Here is a 23,500-nt window from a genome sequence, read left to right as displayed (position 1 = left end):
TTACACTTTGTGCAGCTTTAAGGAAGCACAGACTTATACTGATAACTAGAACCCAAGGTCTTTCCTTTCCTACCACCCACCCCTCTCTTTCCACTCCTCACTAAATGCCATGATTTCATCCCCTTCATTTCCTCTCCTCTCCTCCCATATTCACCCCTCCTCTCCCTCTCCATCCTCAACATGTGTCCGTCCTCTTGGACCCCTCCCACTTCTTCTTTCTTCCCCTCTCCCTCCACTGTTGTTGTCTCTCCATAACTCCCTCCTCCTCCTCCTCCTCCTGCAGGACCAGCGCTCCACGGTGATCTCCCTCCAGAAGCTGATCGTGAGGGAAGTTGCTAACGAGGAGCGCGGCCTCTTCCTCATCACGGCGGGCATCGAGAAGCCGGAGATGATGGAGGTGCTGGCCGGATCCAAGGAGGAGCGAAACACCTGGATGCAGCTCATCCAGGAGGCCATGCAGTCCATGTGAGTGGGATCTACTTACTTATTAAACTAGAAAAACATGAAAGGTTATCTGCTCTCACTTCCATGATGAGATCACAGCTGCAGAACTGTTTGGATAGTCCTTTGTCATGCACAGATGAGTGTTCAATCGCTCACAATGTCATTTTTTCATTCCTTTTTGTCCATTTGAACACAAATCAAGACATTTAAAGACACCACCTTGGATATTTGATTAATTATTTTTACACCAATGGATTTATTTATGAAATAATCTGCATATTATGTGAGCAGTGGCTCAGTCAGTAGAGGCTTGGGCTGGGAGCTGTAGGGTCTCCGGTTCAAGTCCCTGACCAGACCTAAAGTATGGAGTTTGGACTGCTACTTGGAGAGGTCCCAGTTCACCTCCTGCCCTGCCGTGGTGCCCTTGAGCAAGGCACCGGACAACCCCCTTCCCCCCCCCCACTCCCATTGCTCCCCGGGCGCTGTACAATAGCTGCCCACTGCTCCTAGTACTAGACTCCTGGTACTAGGATGGGTTAAAGCAGAGAACACATTTCACTGTGTGCTGTGTGCTCTGCATGTGAGACCATTAAAGAGGGTTTCATCCCTCCATATTCTAATTCTATTGAATTAATTAATCCTTATAGTAATTTTTTTTGGTCCAAATAATATATATGATTGCTGTTTTCAGCGTCTCAAACGTAAAATATATTTGAGTTTTGGATTGAGGGATTGAAAGAGAAAATACCCAGAAGCATGAACACACACAGTGAAATGTGTTCTCTGCTTTTAACCCATCCTAGTACCAGGAGTCTAGTACTAGGAGAAGTGGGCAGCTAGTGTACAGCGCCCGGGGAGCAATGGGGGAAGGGGGTTGTCCGGTGCCTTGCTCAAGGGCACCACGGCAGGGCAGGAGGTGAACTGGGACCTCTCCAAGTAGCAGTCCAAACTCCATATTTAGGTCTGTTCGGGGACTTGAACCGGCGACCCTACGGCTCACAGTCCAAGCCCCTACTGACTGAGCCACTGCCGGACATGTTGGATTTTGAGAAACTGGGATGGCAATGTTTCACTTTCTACTATACTAGTTTGATATAAATGAACGGTGAAACTGTAGCCCAGACCCATTTACTTCCACCTACTTCCTGTGCCTTCAGTATTGGCCTTTTAGGGTTCCTATAAGTGTTGTAACCCAGGAGTTAGACCCGTCCCGTGTCTGTAATGAAGGTAATCTGCTCTCAGGAGGATTATGGGATGTTCTCAGGGACGTTCTGACGCTGGAGAGCTCACTTTAAGGAGAGGATTAAACCACTTCAGCCCGGGGGGTGGGGGGGGGGGGGGGGTAGATTTACCTCATAACAGTGAGACCAGAGGCCTGTACGACGAAGCCGGTTCAACCTAACCTGGATATGTTTGAGTTAGCCGGTTGGCCCAATCTAAAACATACGCGCTCTCGCTAAACTGTACTACGACGCTGGTTATCAAGTGGATCGCTCAAGCCGCCGTGTCCTATCTAGTTTGGTGCGCGTTCACATGAAAGGGGTGGTATTTGGAGCATTCGACCAATCACAAACACGGACAAGCGTACTGACAGCGCAGAGTCATACTTCCTGAATGAAAAGTGAACTTTAATATTAGTCAAATATGAAGAAGTTAAACTTTAAACATCCATGACTTAAACACTTTATCCAGGATAAAAGCCACAAAGCTGCACCTGCAAGGTGAATACAGCTGGTAAAAGAAAAAGTGTTTGAATGCGTACATTAACAGGTTTATGAAATCACTGCCCCGTCCAGACACGATCTGACTTTAATTACATTTGACTCGAGTGTTTCGTCAACTTAATGTGTTGCTTAAAATAATACTTCTGCATACAGTATGTGACACTGTGAGTGTTGCACGGCCAGATACGGCTCAAGAAGCTGACTCAGATAAGGAAATATATGATACATTATGATGTGATATGATATGAATGATAATGGGACACATCGCCGTCTGCACTCACAGTGCCGCGGACTGTACTTAATGTTACTCTGATCCGGTTACTTATGTCGTGGCAGATATTTAAGTAAGCTTTCTTAATGCTAATGTTATAATAGTCAGATTGCTCTGAAGATGGGAGGGGATATTCTATTCATTTTCACGTTCACACAGTCAGTTGATTTTTGCCGGCCGTCTTTCCTGCAACGGCAGTTTTTCAGTATTTCCTCTATCCTGTAATATGAATTGATCGCTTTAAACTCCGCACACGGAGCTCTGATTGGTCAGCAGGCGGTGCTTTCACTGAGTTGATCTCTTAGCCTGCAACCTAACCTGCTCCGGACCAGGTTAGCCACTCAGCATAAGTTACCATGGAGATCTAGCCCGCTAAAAAGAGAACCCCCGAGTTTTCCCTGAAGTTAGCCGGCTAAGCGAAAATCCGGCTTCGTCGTACAGGCCTCTGGCTACTCTCAGGAATAGATATCCTGATCAGACATTTCCCTTTGAGTTTGTCTAATCCCTCTTGTTGTTGTTGTGCATATTGACAGGTTGTTGATTAATTGTATTCATCATTTCTAAACTATTTGTGTTTCTCTCTACACCTGACCCTCCAAACAACGACTTAATAATTTGAAATGATAAAATAGCACAATATATTCTTCCTTCTTTCTTCTTATTGTCTCTTTCCCTCCTTCTCTCTTTTTATTTTCATTCATTTCTTCATTATGTGTAAGTATAACTTGTGCTTGTTGTCAATACTTTACTACTTTTATATATATATATCTATTTTTGGTATGCACTGTGACAAATGAAAAGAAATACAATTGTTTTAATTAACATTATAAATCAAATAACCTTTTTACATTTCCATTAATTTAGAGAAAATATATATTAATGTAATAATAAAATAAATAACTAATCTTGTAAAATAGTGACTTTTCAGACTTTTACTTTTTCATCGTTACTTGTAGATTTATTCATAGATGTTGCAATTTCTCCTTTTTTTATATTTAATTGTAATTTGTTTATCATTTTAATATATATGTTTCTATTAGTTTGCCACCTCTGTTGATTTCAGAATTTCCTTAACATCTTAATTTAAATAAATGTGAATTTCCACATGATTTAGATGGAGCCCGGGGGGCCTCTTTCTGCACGGTTTATTTGTTTTTGTATCTAAACATTAAACACATGTATATTTTGAGGTGCTGCAGATCCTGTATGAGTACATATACGTTGTTTTGTAATATAACGTTGTAATGCACGGTGTTTCGTTTCTTTGCTCGCTCAGGGAGAAGGACGAGGACGAAGGGATTCCCAGCGAGACCGAAGACGACAAGAGACAACAGGAAACAAAAAACAAGGAGATGAGAGGTGAGACGAGTGTTTCTGAGGAAGGGATTACGTTCGCTACCAAGGTGGGAAGTAGTGGAGTACAAATACTTTGTTACTGTACTTCAGTACATGTTTCTGGTATCAGTACTTTACTCCACTACTTATTTTTCTGACGACTTTTAACTTTTACTTCTTACATGTTGAACACAAATACCTGTACTTTCTACTTCTTACATGTTGAACACAAATACCTGTACTTTCTACTTCTTACATTTTGAACACAAATACCTGTACTTTCTACTTCTTACATGTTGAACACAAATACCTGTACTTTCTACTTTCTTACATGTTGAACACAAATACCTGTACTTTCTACTTCTTACATGTTGAACCCAAATACCTGTACTTTCTACTTCTTACATGTTGAACACAAATACCTGTACTTTCTACTTCTTACATGTTGAACACAATACCTGTACTTTCTACTTCTTACATGTTGAACACAAATACCTGTACTTTCTACTTCTTACATGTTGAACACAAATACCTGTACTTTCTACTTCTTACATTTTGAACCCAAATACCTGTACTTTCTACTTCTTACATGTTGAACCCAAATACCTGTACTTTCTACTTCTCACATGTTGAACTCAAATACCTGTACTTTCTACTTCTTACATGTTGAACCCAAATACCTGTACTTTCTACTTCTCACATGTTGAACACAAATACCTGTACTTTCTACTTCTTACATGTTGAACCCAATACCTGTACTTTCTACTTCTCACATGTTGAACTCAAATACCTGTACTTTCTACTTCTTACATGTTGAACACAAATACCTGTACTTTCTACTTCTTACATGTTGAACACAAATACCTGTACTTTCTACTTCTTACATTTTGAACCCAAATACCTGTACTTTCTACTTCTCACATGTTGAACTCAAATACCTGTACTTTCTACTTCTTACATGTTGAACCCAAATACCTGTACTTTCTACTTCTCACATGTTGAACACAAATACCTGAACTTTCTACTTCTCACATTTCCCAAACAGGCTGGTTCCTTTAGTTTGAATGTGTGTTTGGTGGCGTGATCATTATTATTTAGAGTCATTGCGTGCCTATTGATTTGAACACGATCCGTGTATCCATCATTTCCTGGTCTTCTCTAAAGAAGAGGGACCAATGAAAACGTTGTCATGTTGCCGTTGTTCAGCATGGAAACATTCATTAGCTAACAATGACATTATTGTTCTATTAATATAAAGGGAGGTCAGGTACTCTTTAAAACAGCTGCTAGTTATGGGTACTTTTTACTGAAGTACATTTCAAAGCCCTCTTTACTTTTACTTGAGTAAAGAAGTTTAGTCAGTACTTCTACTTTCACCAGAGTATTTTTAAACACGAGTATCTGTACTTCTACTTGAGTAAAGGATGTGTGTACTTTTGCCTTCTCTGAAAAATGTTTCCTCTTCTCTCAGCGCTGTTGCGGCAGAAGGACAGTGAGATCATGTCTCTGCTGGAGGAGAAGGTCTCTCTCTTCAGGGGGATGTGGGAGGGTCCGGGCCCCGCAGAGCAGCCCTTCTTCAGGTCGGCCTGCAGCCTGGAGCCCCCCCGAGGGGCGGCCATCATGAAGGACGCCCTGCAGGAGGGTAAGAGAGGAAGAGAGGGATATTGTTTTAGTTTTTTTGATATTGTTTTTTTATTGATATCATTTTTCTTTAAATCAACAACCCCCCCCCCCCCACAGGATAAGCGATATACAAATCAAATGTATTTTTATTATTTTTGTAATGCATGAGATTTCTTTAGAGCAGACTGATTCAATTGGATAAAGAGTTACAGACTATACAGTCTCTTACATCCATGTGTTTATGTCACATCTGCTCAAAGCCTGTGGTTCATACCTCATATTAACATATACAGGTGCAGTGATGATGGTTTATAATAGGCCGACCTGGAAGTTAGCTTAGCAAGGGCTCCCTCCACAAAAAGCCAATGGGATTTCTCCATTTGATTTTGTAATATGGTAGAAATGAATCTCTGTGTCAAACACACGTTTCTGATAGCTAACGAGAGGCGATAAAGGAACGGGTCACAGCACGGTCACAACCAATTCCTGGGATTTTAGTGAGGCCAACACGTGCAAACTCGCTCCAAGAATTACTAGAGAGTTGCTGCAGCTTCAGAAACAATGACAATATAAAACCACAAATGTGCCAAAACACATGCAAGTGAAGAAACATCTCCTGTGTTTGTCCTGATGGAGATGTTTAGGTTGTAGAGAGTTTGCACCTGTCGTCCACCGTTGTCACAAAATCCCAATCATTTGTAGTGAAACCGACCTTAAACTAAACGTGTTTGCCGCTCTAATGAAGTAAAGTCTGAAAGAGTTTCCACTTCTGAAAGTAGCACGAGAGGTTCAGTTATTACAGCCTGTGTTCTCCTCCTCCTGGAGCCTCGGGCAGTAATTCCCTTTATGTAAAATGTGAATTGGCAGTAATGTCATTTCACATTTGACTCTGAGCAGCGTTTGTTTCTCATCTCATTTTCACTGCAAAGGTCACAGTACTTCGTGTTTGAATAGGTACATAAATGTGGATATACTGATACTGTTCACGTCTTTCCAGCAACCAGAGCTTATATAATTTCAGACGCTTAAGATGTAAGTAAAAACCAACTCTGTGGTTCAACCAGGTTGTCAATCGTTGCTAAGAAACAGCAGAGAGCAGAGTGGTAACACAGTTAGCCGGTGATTCACTTAGTGACGTGTGTGTGTGTGTGTGTGTGTGTGTGTGTGTGTGTGTGTGTGTGTGTGTGTGTGTGTGTGTGTGTGTGTGTGTGTGTGTGTGTGTGTGTGTGTGTGTGTGTGTGTGTGTGTGTGTGTGTGTGTGTGTGTGTGTGTGTGTGTGTGTGTGTGTGTGTGTGTGTGTGTGTGTGTGTGTGTGTGTGTGTGTGTGTGTGTGTGTGTGTGTGTGTGTGTGTGTGTGTGTGTGTGTGTGTGTGTGTGTGTGTGTGTGTGTGTGTGTGTGTGTGTGTGTGTGTGTGTGTGTGTGTGTGTTTAGTGGAGACGTTACAGGGGCTGGTGAACGGCAGCCTGGGGGGGGGCGATGGCCAGCGTGCAGGAGGGCGGAGGCTCTGGAGGATCTGTGAGTTTACCTCGACGAGCGGAGACTTTCGGAGGCTTCGACAGCCACCAGATGCACAGCAGCAAGAGTGAGTCTGCAGCTGAACAGTGTGTGTGATCCTTTAAAGGTCTCCTATTGTGCAAAATCCTCTTCTTCATGTCTCTTCTACATCAACATGTGTCCCCTCTTCTTCATGTCTCTTCTACATCAACATGTGTCCCCTCTTCTTCATGTCTCTTCTACATCAACATGTGTCCCCTCTTCTTCATGTCTCTTCTACATCAACATGTGTCCCCTCTTCTTCATGTCTCTTCTACATCAACATGTGTCCCCTCTTCTTCATGTCTCTTCCACATCAACATGTGTCCCCCTCTTCTTCATGTCTCTTCTACATCAACATGTGTCCCCTCTTCTTCATGTCTCTTCTACATCAACATGTGTCCCCTCTTCTTCATGTCTCTTCTACATCAACATGTGTCCCCTCTTCTTCATGTCTCTTCTACATCAACATGTGTCCCCTCTTCTTCATGTCTCTTCTACATCAACATGTGTCCCCTCTTCTTCATGTCTCTTCCACATCAACATGTGTCCCCTCTTCTTCATGTCTCTTCTACATCAACATGTGTCCCCCTCTTCTTCATGTCTCTTCTACATCAACATGTGTCCCCTCTTCTTCATGTCTCTTCTACATCAACATGTGTCCCCTCTTCTTCATGTCTCTTCTACATCAACATGTGTCCCCTCTTCTCCATGTCTCTTCTACATCAACATGTGTCCCCTCTTCTTCATGTCTCTTCTACATCAACATGTGTCCCCTCTTCTTCATGTCTCTTCTACATCAACATGTGTCCCCTCTTCTTCATGTCTCTTCTTCATCAACATGTGTCCCCTCTTCTTCATGTCTCTTCTACATCAACATGTGTCCCCTCTTCTCCATGTCTCCTCTACATCAACATGTGTCCCCTCTTCTTCATGTTCTCTTCTACATCAACATGTGTCCCCTCTTCTTCATGTCTCTTCTACATCAACATGTGTCCCCTCTTCTTCATGTCTCTTCTACATCAACATGTGTCCCCTCTTCTTCATGTCTCTTCTACATCACCATGTGTCCCCTCTTCTTCATGTCTCTTCTACATCAACATGTGTCCCCTCTTCTTCATGTCTCTTCTACATCACCATGTGTCCCCTCTTCTCCATGTCTCTTCTACATCAACATGTGTCCCCTCTTCTTCATGTCTCTCTACATCAACATGTGGTCCCCTCTTCTTCATGTCTCTTCTACATCAACATGTGTCCCCTCTTCTTCATGTCTCTTCTACATCAACATGTGTCCCCTCTTCTTCATGTCTTCTTCTACATCAACATGTGTCCCCTCGTCTTCATGTCTCTTCTACATCAACATGTGTCCCCTCTTCTTCATGTCTCTTCTACATCAACATGTGTCCCCTCTTCTTCATGTCTCTTCTACATCAACATGTGTCCCCCTCTTCTTCATGTCTCTTCTACATCAACATGTGTCCCCTCTTCTTCATGTCTCTTCTACATCAACATGTGTCCCCTCTTCTTCATGTCTCTTCTACATCAACATGTGTCCCCTCTTCTTCATGTCTCTTCCACATCAACATGTGTCCCCTCTTCTTCATGTCTCTTCTACATCAACATGTGTCCCCTCTTCTTCATGTCTCTTCTACATCAACATGTGTCCCCTCTTCTTCATGTCTCTTCTACATCAACATGTGTCCCCCTCTTCTTCATGTCTCTTCTACATCAACATGTGTCCCCTCTTCTTCATGTCTCTCTACATCAACATGTGTCCCCTCTTCTTCATGTCTCTTCCACATCAACATGTGTCCCCTCTTCTTCATGTCTCTTCTACATCAACATGTGTCCCCTCTTCTTCATGTCTCTTCTACATCAACATGTGTCCCCTCTTCTTCATGTCTCTTCTTCATCAACATGTGTCCCCTCTTCTTCATGTCTCTTCTACATCAACATGTGTCCCCCTCTTCTCCATGTCTCTTCTACATCAACATGTGTCCCCTCTTCTTCATGTCTCTTCTACATCAACATGTGTCTCCTCTTCTACATCAACATGTGTCCCCTCTTCTTCATGTCTCTTCTTCATCAACATGTGTCCCCTCTTCTTCATGTCTCTTCTACATCAACATGTGTCCCCTCTTCTCCATGTCTCCTCTACATCAACATGTGTCCCCTCTTCTTCATGTCTCTTCTACATCAACATGTGTCCCCTCTTCTTCATGTCTCTTCTACATCAACATGTGTCCCCTCTTCTTCATGTCTCTTCTACATCAACATGTGTCCCCTCTTCTTCATGTCTCTTCTACATCACCATGTGTCCCCTCTTCTTCATGTCTCTTCTACATCAACATGTGTCCCCTCTTCTTCATGTCTCTTCTACATCACCATGTGTCCCCTCTTCTCCATGTCTCTTCTACATCAACATGTGTCCCCTCTTCTTCATGTCTCTTCTACATCAACATGTGTCCCCTCTTCTTCATGTCTCTTCTACATCAACATGTGTCCCCTCTTCTTCATGTCTCTTCTACATCACCATGTGTCCCCTCTTCTTCATGTCTCTTCTACATCAACATGTGTCCCCTCTTCTTCATGTCTCTTCTACATCAACATGTGTCCCCTCTTCTTCATGTCTCTGTCTACATCAACATGTGTCCCCTCTTCTCCATGTCTCTTCTACATCAACATGTGTCCCCTCTTCTTCATGTCTCTTCTACATCAACATGTGTCCCCTCTTCTTCATGTCTCTTCTACATCAACATGTGTCCCCTCTTCTTCATGTCTCTTCTACATCAACATGTGTCCCCCTCTTCTTCATGTCTCTTCTTCATCAACATGTGTCCCCTCTTCTTCATGTCTCTTCTACATCAACATGTGTCCCCTCTTCTTCATGTCTCTTCTACATCAACATGTGTCCCCTCTTCTCCATGTCTCTTCTACATCAACATGTGTCCCCTCTTCTTCATGTCTCTTCTACATCAACATGTGTCCCCTCTTCTTCATGTCTCTTCTACATCAACATGTGTCCCCTCTTCTTCATGTCTCTTCTTCATCAACATGTGTCCCCTCTGTGTAAAGAGATTCTGAAAGTTTCAGGAACAAAGATTCTCTCTCTTTTTGTCCTGATCCATTTCTATAAAAACCTGTCTGAAAATGAGCTGATCAGATTTTGGCCACTTTGTGATGTCATAACGATGTTTTGTCTTGTGTGACCGTTAGCCAATCAGCAACCAAGGTAACCCCCCCCCCCCCCACCTTATCACCTGAATCTCCTCCATTGTGTTCTTTTAAACCAAATCTCTCTCAGAGGGGCGTGGGGAGGGGCTCCTTATTTTCATCTGAAGTAACAGACAGAGAATCAGCACTTTGGAAACAGGGCTGAAACAGAGGGGATTATGGGATGCTGCAATGATCTGTTTGGTGTTTCAGCCAATCAGAGACAGGCTCTGGATATATCTGAGACCTGTGATATATTGATGAAAGACAGTATAATAGGGGACCTTTAATGTTACCTAAGAAGCATGCATATAACAAATAATAAAGATACAAAATAATACAAATTACACAATTTACAAAATACACATCCTGTAACAGTTCTTAGGATTTAGCAGCATATATTGCACAGTTATTCACGGCATATATATATATATATTGCACATAGTTTGTATTTAACAACAAGGGGTGTTATAGTCTCTTTAAGGAGAGATTATCCTGCAGTGGTTAAATGTGACGCCTTTAATATTCACACACACACACATCAGCTCAATGTCTGCTAATGTGCAGCGACACACTAGTTACTGAAGAGTAGACTAAGGGTGTTTCTCAATCGCGAGTACGCTTGCTTGGTAGCACATGTCTGCCGAGCATCTTGCTTCAGAAGCTAGGCAAGAATACTTCCTGGCATTCGGAAAACGAAGTGTGGAACACGCTAGCAAGTGTGCAGGTGTGCGTCATATGAGAGGCCCCGCCTTACATCTTCCGCCACAGATTTGGGGAAATTGGTCCGTGCGCAAAGCATTGTGGGGATTTTAAGATCGCGAAGTCTACTCATGTGCAGACTCGATATTTCTCCAAACGGAGTACGCCGGGCTCAGTAGATTTCCAAGTATGCTGGAGATTGGAACAGTACTTCGGCGGCACTCGATGACGTAGTATGCTTGAAATAGTGGCTCTGAAGCAGCTTTACTCGAGATTGAGAAACACCCTATGACTCATGTGATTTAGTTTACTCACTAATTGGTTAATTGACTTCCAGGTTTTACACTTTAAATGTGTTTACTATAGATGTGCTGAGATAATATTGTGGAAAAAAGTCATTCAGCAAAAACAAAAATCACAATTCGACTGAAGAGTAACTGTTTTTAAAAGAAAACCATGATGTTTTTGGCTGGAATAGTTTGACTGAAGTGTTAAATACAATCTGACGTTTGACTTAAACTAATTAAGATATAGCTAATGGGTGAAGTATTTCCCCCTCTCAGCCACAGTCGCCCTTTAAACACCTGTTGTTCACACTCTCATGGCTGGAAATGTGCAGAACAAAAACTCCTTTTAACAGGACTCCCTTTCGCTAGACAGTTATTAAAATATATTTAACATGTTCCATATAACTGAGTCTTGCAGGAGACATGAACCTCATCTTTTCTCCTCTTGTTCCTCTTCCCATCAGGTGGAGACGGGGACGACAGCGAGGATTCGGCGGGGGATTTACGCCGGACGGAGTCTGACAGCGTTTTGAAGAAGGTCTGTATCTCTGCAGCTGGTTACTCTCCTCTCTGAAGACCCTACTCTGTGAACTGTCCTCCTCCATTAACTCCAGCGTTAAGAAGAGCCTCTCCTCTCTCTCTGCTCTGGATTCGCCTCTTGACTCTTGTGCTCGCTGCTAATGGCGACCAGCAGCTCGATAAGGAGTCAGGGGTGGAGGGGAATGAATGGGCGGTGTTCAGGTGTAGCTCTGGATCACTACCTAACCATGTTGTGATTTATACGGCAGAATAAGACAGTTTTAGACACATCTGTATTGTATAACACATACACCTGATATATTTAAATACGCAAATCATCATAACATGCTTACTTTATGGTGATTTAAAAGAAATTGGCTCACTACAATAATAAAAAGTCCCACTTAAATGTGCATTTTGGGTGCTTTAGTGTGAAAAAAGACATGGAATAAAAGCAAAATACCCCCAAATCTCAAAATAGACCCGTGCACGATACACTTACTTCTGCCAGTAGTATCTCTTCTTAAAATAAATGAACTATAAGACCGCTGTATTATTATATCTGTAATACATAATGATACCCAGATGCAGTTAGATGATCACAGCACGCCCACATGTGCAGCTATAATCACATTCAGCCATATGCATAATGTACACACACACACACACACACACACACACACACACACACACACACACACACACACACACACACACACACACACACACACACACACACACACACACACACACACACACACACACACACACACACACACACACACACACACACACACACACACACATATAATGAGACACACTAACAGATGTGTGTGTGTGCATTGCTGTTTCCTGCTATATAGTCCTAAGTGTGTGTGTGTGTGTGTGTGTGTGTGTGCAGGGAGGAAACGCCAACCTGCTGCTGCTGCTGAAGAAGAACAGTGAGGTAACACACACTTCCTGTCTCTAACTCGATAACAGCTGATGTTCACATGGAGACTCTTACTGTCACATGTATCTGCTTTCATTCATGTGCAGGCAGCAGCTGAAGCACTCATTATAAATATTGGTTTTAAATATAAGTAGCATTATTCTAAGTAATCATACAAAACAGGTATTAATTGAGTAGGAGAGATAGAAATGGACATCATAAGACTCAATTTAAGCTACAATCTTGCATGTGGTTAAATAATCCTCTCCTAATTATACACAATTTTTTAATAATAAATATCCAATAAAGAGACAAAAATAACCAAAATATGTTTTAAATCCAGCCCAAAATCTGAATAAACAGGTATTTTTGATTTTGAAATATTGCAATAAAATATTAAAATCAAAGGTTCTTTCTGAGATAAAACATGTTTTATTAAAAAACCTACTTTAGGCCAAATGTGGTCAAACATTCTGTGTTGTATTCTAAGAATGTATTCTATTTTATTGTATTTATTTCTATTTTACATTTTACTTTGACTTTCACAAAATCTAATCTTTTTATGAATTTTTTTTAATTTATCATTTATTTAATTCTAAAATTGAGCAAATCTTACAAAACCCAATTTCTGACTCTGATTGCAAAGTCATTAAAGCTAAATAGACATACATTTTAATTATAAATCCTAGCCCTTTTTGTCACACAGGACACCATGCTGTCTTTACACTTGCTGCAGCCACACTTTCTGCATATTCCCAGAGTTTTAAATGGTGTTTCTGCGGCTCCTGGTGAACATTCATTGGAGCCTTTTAGTCAGAGTAAACAGTGCTGGCAGCCGGACGCTAGCCGGCCTCGTCTCTTTGTCAGAGTCTGAATGCAGAAAAGGTCACATCACTTTAACTCATCAGGCTTTAATGCCGGCTTTGTCTGAGAGAGTCCACTCGTATAAATTCATATTACCAGAACTCACTGGCTGCGCCTTGTTAAAAGACAAAGTTTAAAATGAAGCTCTCCTGCCGTCAGTGGAGTATTTTAACAAGCAGAGTCAAGAGCAGCTGTAAGGAGCATCATACAAGTGTTCTCTATGCAACAGAGACACATACAAGAGACAGAGATACATGTTTTCATTTGATTTGATGATGTGATATTCTTTCTCCAACAGTCGGTCCTGAACAGTGTCTCCAACCTGCACCTGCTGCTCAGCACTCTGCAGGTAACTACATTTAAACAGGACATATCAGTATGTAGTGTCTCTACTTTAAAGAGTCCTCTCCTGCTGATGTTCAGGTGTATATCAGTATGTAGTGTCTCTACTTTAAAGAGTCCTCTCCTGCTGATGTTCAGGTGTATATCAGTATGTAGTGTCTCCACTTTAAAGAGTCCTCTCCTGCTGATGTTCAGGTGTATATCAGTATGTAGTGTCTCTACTTTAAAGAGTCCTCTCCTGCTGATGTTCAGGTGTATATCAGTATGTAGTGTCTCTACTTTAAAGAGGCCTCTCCTGCTGATGTTCAGGTGTATATCAGTATGTAGTGTCTCTACTTTAAAGAGTCCTCTCCTGCTGATGTTCAGGTGTATATCAGTATGTAGTGTCTCTACTTTAAAGAGTCCTCTCCTGCTGATGTTCAGGTGTATATCAGTATTTAGTGTCTTTACTTTAAAGAGTCCTCTCCTGCTGATGTTCAGGTGTATATCAGTATGTAGTGTCTCTACTTTAAAGAGTCCTCTCCTGCTGATGTTCAGGTGTATATCAGTATGTAGTGTCTCTACTTTAAAGAGTCCTCTCCTGCTGATGTTCAGGTGTATATCAGTATTTAGTGTCCTCTACTTTAAAGAGTCCTCTCCTGCTGATGTTCAGGTGTATATCAGTATGTAGTGTCTCTACTTTAAAGAGTTCTCTCCTGCTGATGTCCAGGTGTATATCAGTATGTAGTGTCTCTACTTTAAAGAGTCCTCTCCTGCTGATGTCCAGGTGTATATCAGTATGTAGTGTCTCTACTTTAAAGAGTCCTCTCCTGCTGATGTTCAGGTGTATATCAGTATGTAGTGTCTCTACTTTAAAGAGTCCTCTCCTGCTGATGTTCAGGGTGTATATCAGTATGTAGTGTCTCTACTTTAAAGAGTCCTCTCCTGCTGATGTTCAGGTGTATATCAGTATGTAGTGTCTCTACTTTAAAGAGTCCTCTCCTGCTGATGTTCAGGTGTATATCAGTATGTAGAAAATTGAAATTAGAGATGGACTAAAACTTGGTGTGTGTGTGTGTGTGTGTGTGTGTGTGTGGTGTGTGTGTGTGTGTGTGTGTGTGTGTGTGTGTGTGTGTGTGTGTGTGTGTGTGTGTGTGTGTGTGTGTGTGTGTGTGTGTGTGTGTGTGTGTGTGTGTGTGATGTGTGTGTGTGATGTGTGTGTGTGTGTGTGTGTGTGTGTGTGTGTGTGTGTGTGTGTGTGTGTGTGTGCTGTGTGTGTGTGTGTGTGTGTGTGTGTGTGTGTGGTGTGTGTGTGTGTGTGTGTGTGTGTGTGTGTGTGTGTGTGTGTGTGTGTGTGTGTGTGTGTGTGTGTGTGTGTGTGTGTGTGTGTGTGTGTGTGTGTGTGTGTGTTCAGGCGGTGGTGGTGCAGCAGGACAGCTTAATGGAGGACCAGCGTTTGGCCCTCAGCTCTTCCTCCTCCTCTTCGTCGCGCCCCCCCCCCCCGGCCTGGAGGCTCTCTGATCGAACAGGAGAAGCAGCGCAGTCTGGAGAAACAGAGACAGGAAGTGAGCGCCCTGCAGAGGCAGCAGAACGCCCACAGTGAGGAGAAGAGGAGGAGAGAGAGGGAGTGGGAGAGGAGGGAGGAGCAGCTGCTGGAGAGGGAGGGGCTTCTGCACGGACAGGTGAGTCTACAGCACTTTATACCTGCTGTTGTATTAGTCTGTGTCTATGCATGTGTGATTCTGCACACTTAGTAGTCTACCTACCTACCTATGTATCTACCTACCTACCTACCTACCTACCTACCTACCTACCTATTTACCTACCTACCTATCTACCTACCTACCTACCTACCCACCCACCCACCTACCTACCTACCTACCTACCTACCTACCCACCCACCCACCTACCTACCTACCTATAACCTACCTACCTACCTACCTACCTACCTACCTACCTACCTACCTACCTACCTACCTACCTACCTACCTACCTACCTATCTCTGTATCTAGTTACTTTGGAACCTTGACATGCGGAAATGTCGTCATCAGCAGGACATCACGAGTGTTAACCATACAAATCCAATCAACTAAATGTTGCACACCTCAAAGATTAAGATAAATACAAATAAAAACAACAACATACTTAATCTTTGGTACCCTTTCAATAAATCCCTGACTGCTCCCCCCCACTGCAGGAGGAGGAGGTGCAGCAGCAGGAGCAGCAGCTGCAGGAGGAGAGGAAGGGTCTTCAGAGCAGGAAGGAGGAGTACCAGAGAGACCTGGAGAGGCTGAGGGACGCCCAGAGGAAGCTGGAGAGAGACCGAGAGGCCGTGCAGAGGCAGATCCAGAAGATGGAGGAGGTCACACTGTCGGAGGTGAGAGGAGACTCTGAACTGATCCAGGGTCAGGGTCAGGTTATTCTGACCTGTAGGCAGTCTGCAGGTAACAGACACACTGGAACAAATGCTGCTCCAAAAAAAAGAATGAAAACAAGGTGTTTTCAAGAAATCAGCCAATAGACTAGTTCATATATGCTTGCTAACATTTCTTGAATGAAGAGATCTTGTAAGTAGCTGGGAAAACGTATTTTTGGACCATATTTGACCAGAATCAGGAAATGTTGTGTTACAAAATAAGCCAAAAATGCTCTGGAGTTAGTGCAAGGGATCCAATATGAAACATGCCAAAACAACAGAGACAACAGACACATCTCTAAAGAATCACCCCCTGCTCCATCACATGTAGAAACATTTAGACATGTACCAAAAAGCACCAAAAAGCACCGGTACAAACATTAACAATGCAGAAAATGAATAAGCATTGCTTCCATAGCATGTGATGTGTTGAATTGACTCAATACAAACATAATCTGCTGCTCCTGCAGGAGGAGAGGCTCAGTGCTTTGCTCAGTGACACCTGGAGCCTCTTGATAGTGATATATATCATTAATTAGAATATACAAATAATAAAATGATAGTAAATAATATAAAAAATATTGATGAGCCGTTAACACAATACACATATACTCATAAAAATAATAGGAAGAATATTTATAGCACATTTCCTGCATGCTCTCCACCAGATGTGTATAACAGCTGTGCCTCTCTCTCTCCTCCAGAGGACGCCCTCCACAGCGTCGGATGACTCCCAGTCTCTGGAGCCGGACCCCCAGCCGGACCCCCCCCCCCCCGCTCCAGACCCAGAGGGAAGGGCCTGAACCCGTTCAGCTCGTCCAGCCTGAAGGGCAACGAGGCCAACAAGCAGAAGAGCCTCCTGACGCTGAGCAAGAACAAGGACAAGGACAAGAAGAAGAAGAAAGGCAAAGGGGGGGGTCCGCAGGCGGCAGGTAGAGAAACACAGGATCTATTGTCCAGGAAATACACAAATATAACAAATACAATATGATCAGAGTGCAGGAAGAGGCAGAAAACACACGAGGCTGTTTTGAAGCCTGCACGGAAATCTTATGTAAGGGACAATGTGCAGCGAGGCGTTATGGGGAAAAGAACACCCGCTGATCGGGAGCCCGACGCGAAGATTTGTGGCCACATTCTCAACAAAGTCACGATATGACTCCCAATATTCATTGAAATGCTTTTATAGATTTTGAAAATAGTAGGCTATTATTGATTTAAAATGACATTCATCCGCTAAGAAAGTCTGTTGAGAAAAATAGTCCGTTGTTACCGTTTGAACTAACGTAGCAACGGCAGGAACTGCTTCGATAGCGTTTTTGCGGACCTTTTTGATTACAGATTTGAAAACATCATCAGAATCGAGTATTCAACTAATCCATGTAATAAATATTAGATAATAACCTGTCCAGTAAGCCGAGCATTATTGCTGTTCCAGCAGGCTTTATCTTTTATGAGTTTATAAAAATAGTACTTTTGTTTTAGTTGATGTATTTGAAAAATATTTCTCCGTGTTTGCCTGTATTTATAGAACAGCAGCACATAGAGAGGACAGTACATGCACTCTGCACACCGTTAATATGAAACACATTGAATACACACACATTGAATACACACACATTGATACACACACACACATTGATACACACACATTGAAACACACACATTGATACACACACACATTGATACACACACATTGAAACACACACATTGATACACACACACATTGATACACACACATTGAAACACACACATTGATACACACACACATTGATACACACACACATTGAAACACACACATTGATACACACACACATTGATACACACACATTGAAACACACACATTGATACACACACACATTGATACACACACACATTGATACACACACACATTGATACACACACATTGAAACACACACACACACATTGATACACACACATTGATACACACACATTGAAACAGCTACACACACACATTGATACACACACATTGAAACACACACATTGATACACACACACATTGATACACACACACATTAGAAAACACACACTTGATACACACACACATTGATACACACACACATTGATACACACACACATTGATACACACACATTGAAACACACACATTGATACACACACATTGATACACACACATTGAAACACACACACACACATTGATACACACACATTGAAACACACACATTGATACACACACATTGATACACACACATTGAAACACACACATTGATACACACACACATTGATACACACACATTGATACACACACATTGATACACACACACATTGATACACACACATTGATACACACACATTGAAACACACACACATTGATACACACACATTGATACACACACATTGATACACACACATTGAAACACACACACATTGATACACACACACATTGATACACACACACATTGAAACACACACATTGAAACACACACATTGATACACACACATTGATACACACACACATTGATACACACACACATTGATACACACACATTGAAACACACACATTGAAACACACACATTGAAACACACACATTGAAACACACACATTGATACACACACATTGAAACACACTGATACACACACATTGAAACACACACATTGATACACACACACATTGATACACACACATTGAAACACACACATTGATACACACACATTGATACACACACACATTGATACACACACACATTGATACACACACATTGAAATACACACACATTGAAATACACACACATTGAAACACACACACATTGATACACACACACATTGATACACACACACATTGATACACACACATTGAAACACACACATTGATACACACACATTGATACACACACATTGAAACACACACACATTGATACACACACACATTGATACACACACATTGATACACACACACATTGATACACACACATTGATACACACACACATTGATACACACCACACATTGATACAACACACATTGAACACACACATTGAAACACACACATTGTACAACACACACATGAAACACACACATTGATACACACCACATTGAAACACACTGATACACACACATTGAAACACACACATGTGATAACACACACCATTGATACACACACACTGAAACACACACATTGATACACACACATTGATACACACACACATTGACACACACACATGATACACACACATTGATACACACACATTGATACACACACACATTGATACACACACATTGATACACACACATTGATACACACACATTGATACACACACATTGAAACACACACATTGAAACACACACATTGATACACACATATTGATACACACACATTGAAACACACACATTGAGGCTATTGTCAGTTATTGCATGAATCCTCTCGTGTGACGCTGACCCCTCTCTTCTCCTCCTGCAGACCCTCAGCACCTCCCCGAGCCTCCTCTGGACGGAGAGATCTTCTTCTGCTGAGAGACATTCTTCCTCTTCTTCCTCCTCCTCTTCCTCTTCTTCATCATCATCATCCATCCCTTTCAGAAGAATGTGTTTCCGCAGAGTACAAATACAGGCATAATGCTGCTGCTCCACCAGGCTTTACGGCACCTTCTAAATCTAATATGTTTCCCCCCGAATCATAACGTAGTGAACATTCTACTTTTCTGCCAAGAGAAATAAGTGTTTTCTTGTGTTTTGAAATCCACTGCTTTTAGTTTCTGCAAAAAGTCACATATTGTGGGGATTTGTTATGAGGGGATTAATTTATACTTGGAACACATGAATTAAGCAACACAGAAAAGCATTGTTGGGTATTCTGCTCCACAAAACCCAAAACAAACGGTTTCCTTTGCACACACACCAATTTCAACACACACACACCAATTTCAACACACACACACCTACAGGCTGTTATGTTCACTTACAGAGTGTTTTCCAACGTGACTGAGCGCTGCCACAGACGTCACCAAACACCGCTTGGATGGATATACGATTCCCAACAAGCTTGTGAAATGCTTCTAATCCTCCCTTATTGACAATTAATAGAAGAAACCACAGAAGAACGTCTGCCTGGCAACATGTCTACTCACCATTTAAAGCAGATTTGACTAATTCTGCCTCCAGTTAGTGAGACAAATGCAGTTTAAATACCTCCAGTAGTCCTCTATTAAGATTTAATAGCATCGATCTTTCTATTGCTCTGAATAATGGATATCTTCAGATGTGTCTCTTTCTGCAGACGTACAGTAATGAGAGGATTGAGACGTATCTCCCAGCATCTAATGGCTCAATTCATACCCTTCAGCGTGCTTCAGAGGATACGAGCCTGATCCTCTGCGTTATCTTCCTCCAATGGGCTTTTATGTCGTTGACGAGCGGGGCTTCCCTTCATGTTTTAATTGCATGTATCTGTGCAGGTAGCATACTGATCGCTCGTGTCTGCTCACCTCACTCTCACTTCTCATAACAGACTGAATGTGCACACGTTTTAAAAGGAGATTGTTTATTTAACGACAAAGCAGAGAGAACGAGAAGCTAAGAACACCAAATGATGCTACGTGTTCAAAACATTTCAAATGAATCAACACTCGAGATGTTGTGAAGCACTTTGGTCCTAATATGTTTTATTTTATTTCTTATCAGCGATCAATCATCTTTGTATTCTGATTTAATCGAGGGCACTGACGCTCGTGAAAAGCCACACGGATCCAAAAGAGAAAGATGCTTCGGGTCCTTTTGTTAACGTTGAAATTAAAGTAAAGACCAGTAGCTTTGAGGCAAAGTTTCCGATACGACCTGTCTTAATTCTTAAGCTTGATTTAAGCCCAGATGTAGGCACTGCCTGCTGGACAGGTAGGACGTTCAAATAAAGGTCCTTTTCCCGGTGATTCACAGAGCAGCGCCACGACTCCTGCCGCCTCTTTTGTCTCGTGTTTTTACTGCTTGTTTGTTAACTCGCTGTCTTTGTTGAGCATTTGACTTCATGTCCACGCTGGTTTATTACAGTGTGTCTTCTTAAGAGGCTCAAAGGGCCGGCCAAGTAGCTGCTTCATGGCTTTTGTTTATGGCTTTGGTGTAATACTGTCCAAGAAACAGAGGAATGGGCTCCTTTTGTTGGTGTGCTCTGTACGGCGGCCGACAAGTGCGCTGCAACGAAAGAAACATTTTACATTTTCAGAAACGATGCGAATACAAATAGATAAATGTGCCAAAACACATGCCGTTGAAGAAACATCTTCGCCAACTTAAGTTTGGTTTCTGCAGCTTTTAGGAAACACTGCGCATGTTTCCTCAAGTTGCTGAATGTTTTCTAAATGCTGCATGTGTTGTCAAGTTGCTGAAGATGTGTTTTGGAACATTTGTGTTTTTATATTTGCATCCTTTCTGAAGCTGCAGCACGTTTCTCCTCATTGGAAATGTTTGTACCTTTCGGGCCACCGTAGTTTTGACCACTAGGAAGCACTGCACCTATGACTAAATCAAACAACTAGAAAGCATGAAACTATTTTGTTATTTTTGTTGACATTTCCCCGTGCTGTGAGAACATGTTTCTCATCAGGTCATCGACACACGGAGATAATGAGACGAGCGGTGGCTCTCCCACTCTGTGACAATTTCCCACAGCGCTTGTAAGCGACTGGCAGAACAAATAAGTTGTCAGAGATTGTAATTGGTTATTCAGTGAATCCAGTCATCAGCAGCTTTAATGTGGAGAAAGGAAAGCCACAGGACAATCAGACGACCCCCCCCCCCCCCTCCCTCCCTGCGTAGCCTTAAATCTTGATGATAAAATGCAATGCACTAGCGAGAGGAGAGCTTTTATACCTCTTGCTTTGAGACGACGAAGGAAATGTTCGTACTGTAAAAGTGGTACATGATGGTTTCATTCCCAACAAATGTAAAAAAAATAAAAAAGAAGGGCAAATGTGTAAATATGATTTATGTATAAAACAAATCAAATGTAAAAAAAAAAGGTTTCATTTGTGATCTATTGCAACATTTTGTAAGAATGTTTTATTTATGTTTTATTCTCGCCCTTAATGGTGGGGGGATGTAAAGTCATTTTGCTCTGGTAATAAAAAAAAATCATAATGGACATTTTGAGTGTTTGTTTGCTGTTAATTGCTCCACTTTTCGTCTGGAACTAATTGCTTTGACCGCTGTCATTTTGAGTCGTGTCATTTATATTTGATCTAAACTCATCTGAGAAAATATTCTGCTGATGTTCAGAATGTGTATTCTAACTTTTTCAATCCGAAATATTAAAGGGGCCCTATTCTGCTGATGTTCAGGTGTATATCAGTATGTAGTGCCTCTACTTTAAAGAGTCCTCTCCAGCTGATGTTCAGGTGTATATCAGTATGTAGTGTCTCTACTTTAAAGAGTCCTCTCCTGCTGATGTTCAGGTGTATATCAGTATGTAGTGTCTCTACTTTAAAGAGTCCCTCTCCTGCTGAAGTTCAGGTGTATATCAGTATGTAGTGTCTCTACTTTAAAGAGTCCTCTCCTGCTGATGTTCAGGTGTATATCAGTATGTAGTGTCTCTACTTTAAAGAGTCCTCTCCTGCTGATGTTCAGGTGTATATCAGTATGTCATTTCTCTACTTTAAAGAGTCCTCTCCTGCTGATGTTCAGGTGTATATCAGTATGTAGTGTCTCTACTTTAAAGAGTCCTCTCCTGCTGATGTTCAGGTGTATATCAGTATGTAGTGTCTCTACTTTAAAGAGTCCTCTCCTGCTGATGTTCAGCGTGTATATCAGTATGTAATTTCTCTACTTTAAAGAGTCCTCTCCTGCTGATGTTCAGGTGTATATCAGTATGTAGTGTCTCTACTTTAAAGAGTCCTCTCCTGCTGATGTTTCAGGTGTATATCAGTATGTAGTGTTCTCTACTTTAAAGAGTCCTCTCCTGCTGATGTTCAGTATGTAGTGTCTCTACTTTAAAGAGTCCTCTCCTGCTGATGTTCAGGTGTATATCAGTATGTAGTGTCCTCTACTTTAAAGAGTCCTCTCCTGCTGATGTTCAGGTGTATATCAGTATGTAGTGTCTCTACTTTAAGAGTCCTCTTCTGCTGATGTTCAGGTGTATATCAGTATGTAGTGTCCTCTACTTTAAAGAGTCCTCTCCTGCTGATGTTCAGGTGTATATCAGTATGTAGTGTCTCTACTTTAAAGAGTCCCTCTCCTGCTGATGTTCAGGTGGTATATCAGTATGTAGTGTCTCTACTTTAAAGAGTCCTCTCCTGCTGATGTTCAGGTGTATATCAGTATGTAGTGTCTCTACTTTAAAGAGTCCTCTCCTG

General features: G+C 41.9%; 1 protein-coding gene across 1 annotated transcript in view; it reads left to right on the top strand.

The window, feature by feature from the left end:
* The window catches only part of LOC117496991 (A-kinase anchor protein 13), a 135,476-nt gene extending 113,181 nt beyond the window's left edge, over positions 1-22,295 (top strand). The window contains 14 exon segments of the mRNA XM_034148872.1: positions 284-465; positions 3,716-3,798; positions 5,246-5,416; positions 6,830-6,864; positions 6,866-6,980; positions 11,598-11,671; positions 12,554-12,598; positions 13,746-13,796; positions 15,183-15,278; positions 15,280-15,450; positions 15,967-16,146; positions 16,890-16,956; positions 16,959-17,117; positions 19,621-22,295. Coding sequence (XP_034004763.1) covers positions 284-465; positions 3,716-3,798; positions 5,246-5,416; positions 6,830-6,864; positions 6,866-6,980; positions 11,598-11,671; positions 12,554-12,598; positions 13,746-13,796; positions 15,183-15,278; positions 15,280-15,450; positions 15,967-16,146; positions 16,890-16,956; positions 16,959-17,117; positions 19,621-19,673 — 1,482 coding nt within the window. The 3' untranslated portion in view covers positions 19,674-22,295.
* The last annotated feature ends 1,205 nt before the right edge of the window (positions 22,296-23,500 follow it).

Source organism: Trematomus bernacchii, unplaced genomic scaffold, assembly GCF_902827165.1.
Source record: "Trematomus bernacchii unplaced genomic scaffold, fTreBer1.1, whole genome shotgun sequence".
Taxonomy (NCBI): Eukaryota; Metazoa; Chordata; class Actinopteri; order Perciformes; family Nototheniidae; genus Trematomus; species Trematomus bernacchii.
The sequence above is the reverse complement of the archived record's forward strand: the minus strand, read 5'-3'. Positions and strand labels throughout refer to the sequence as shown.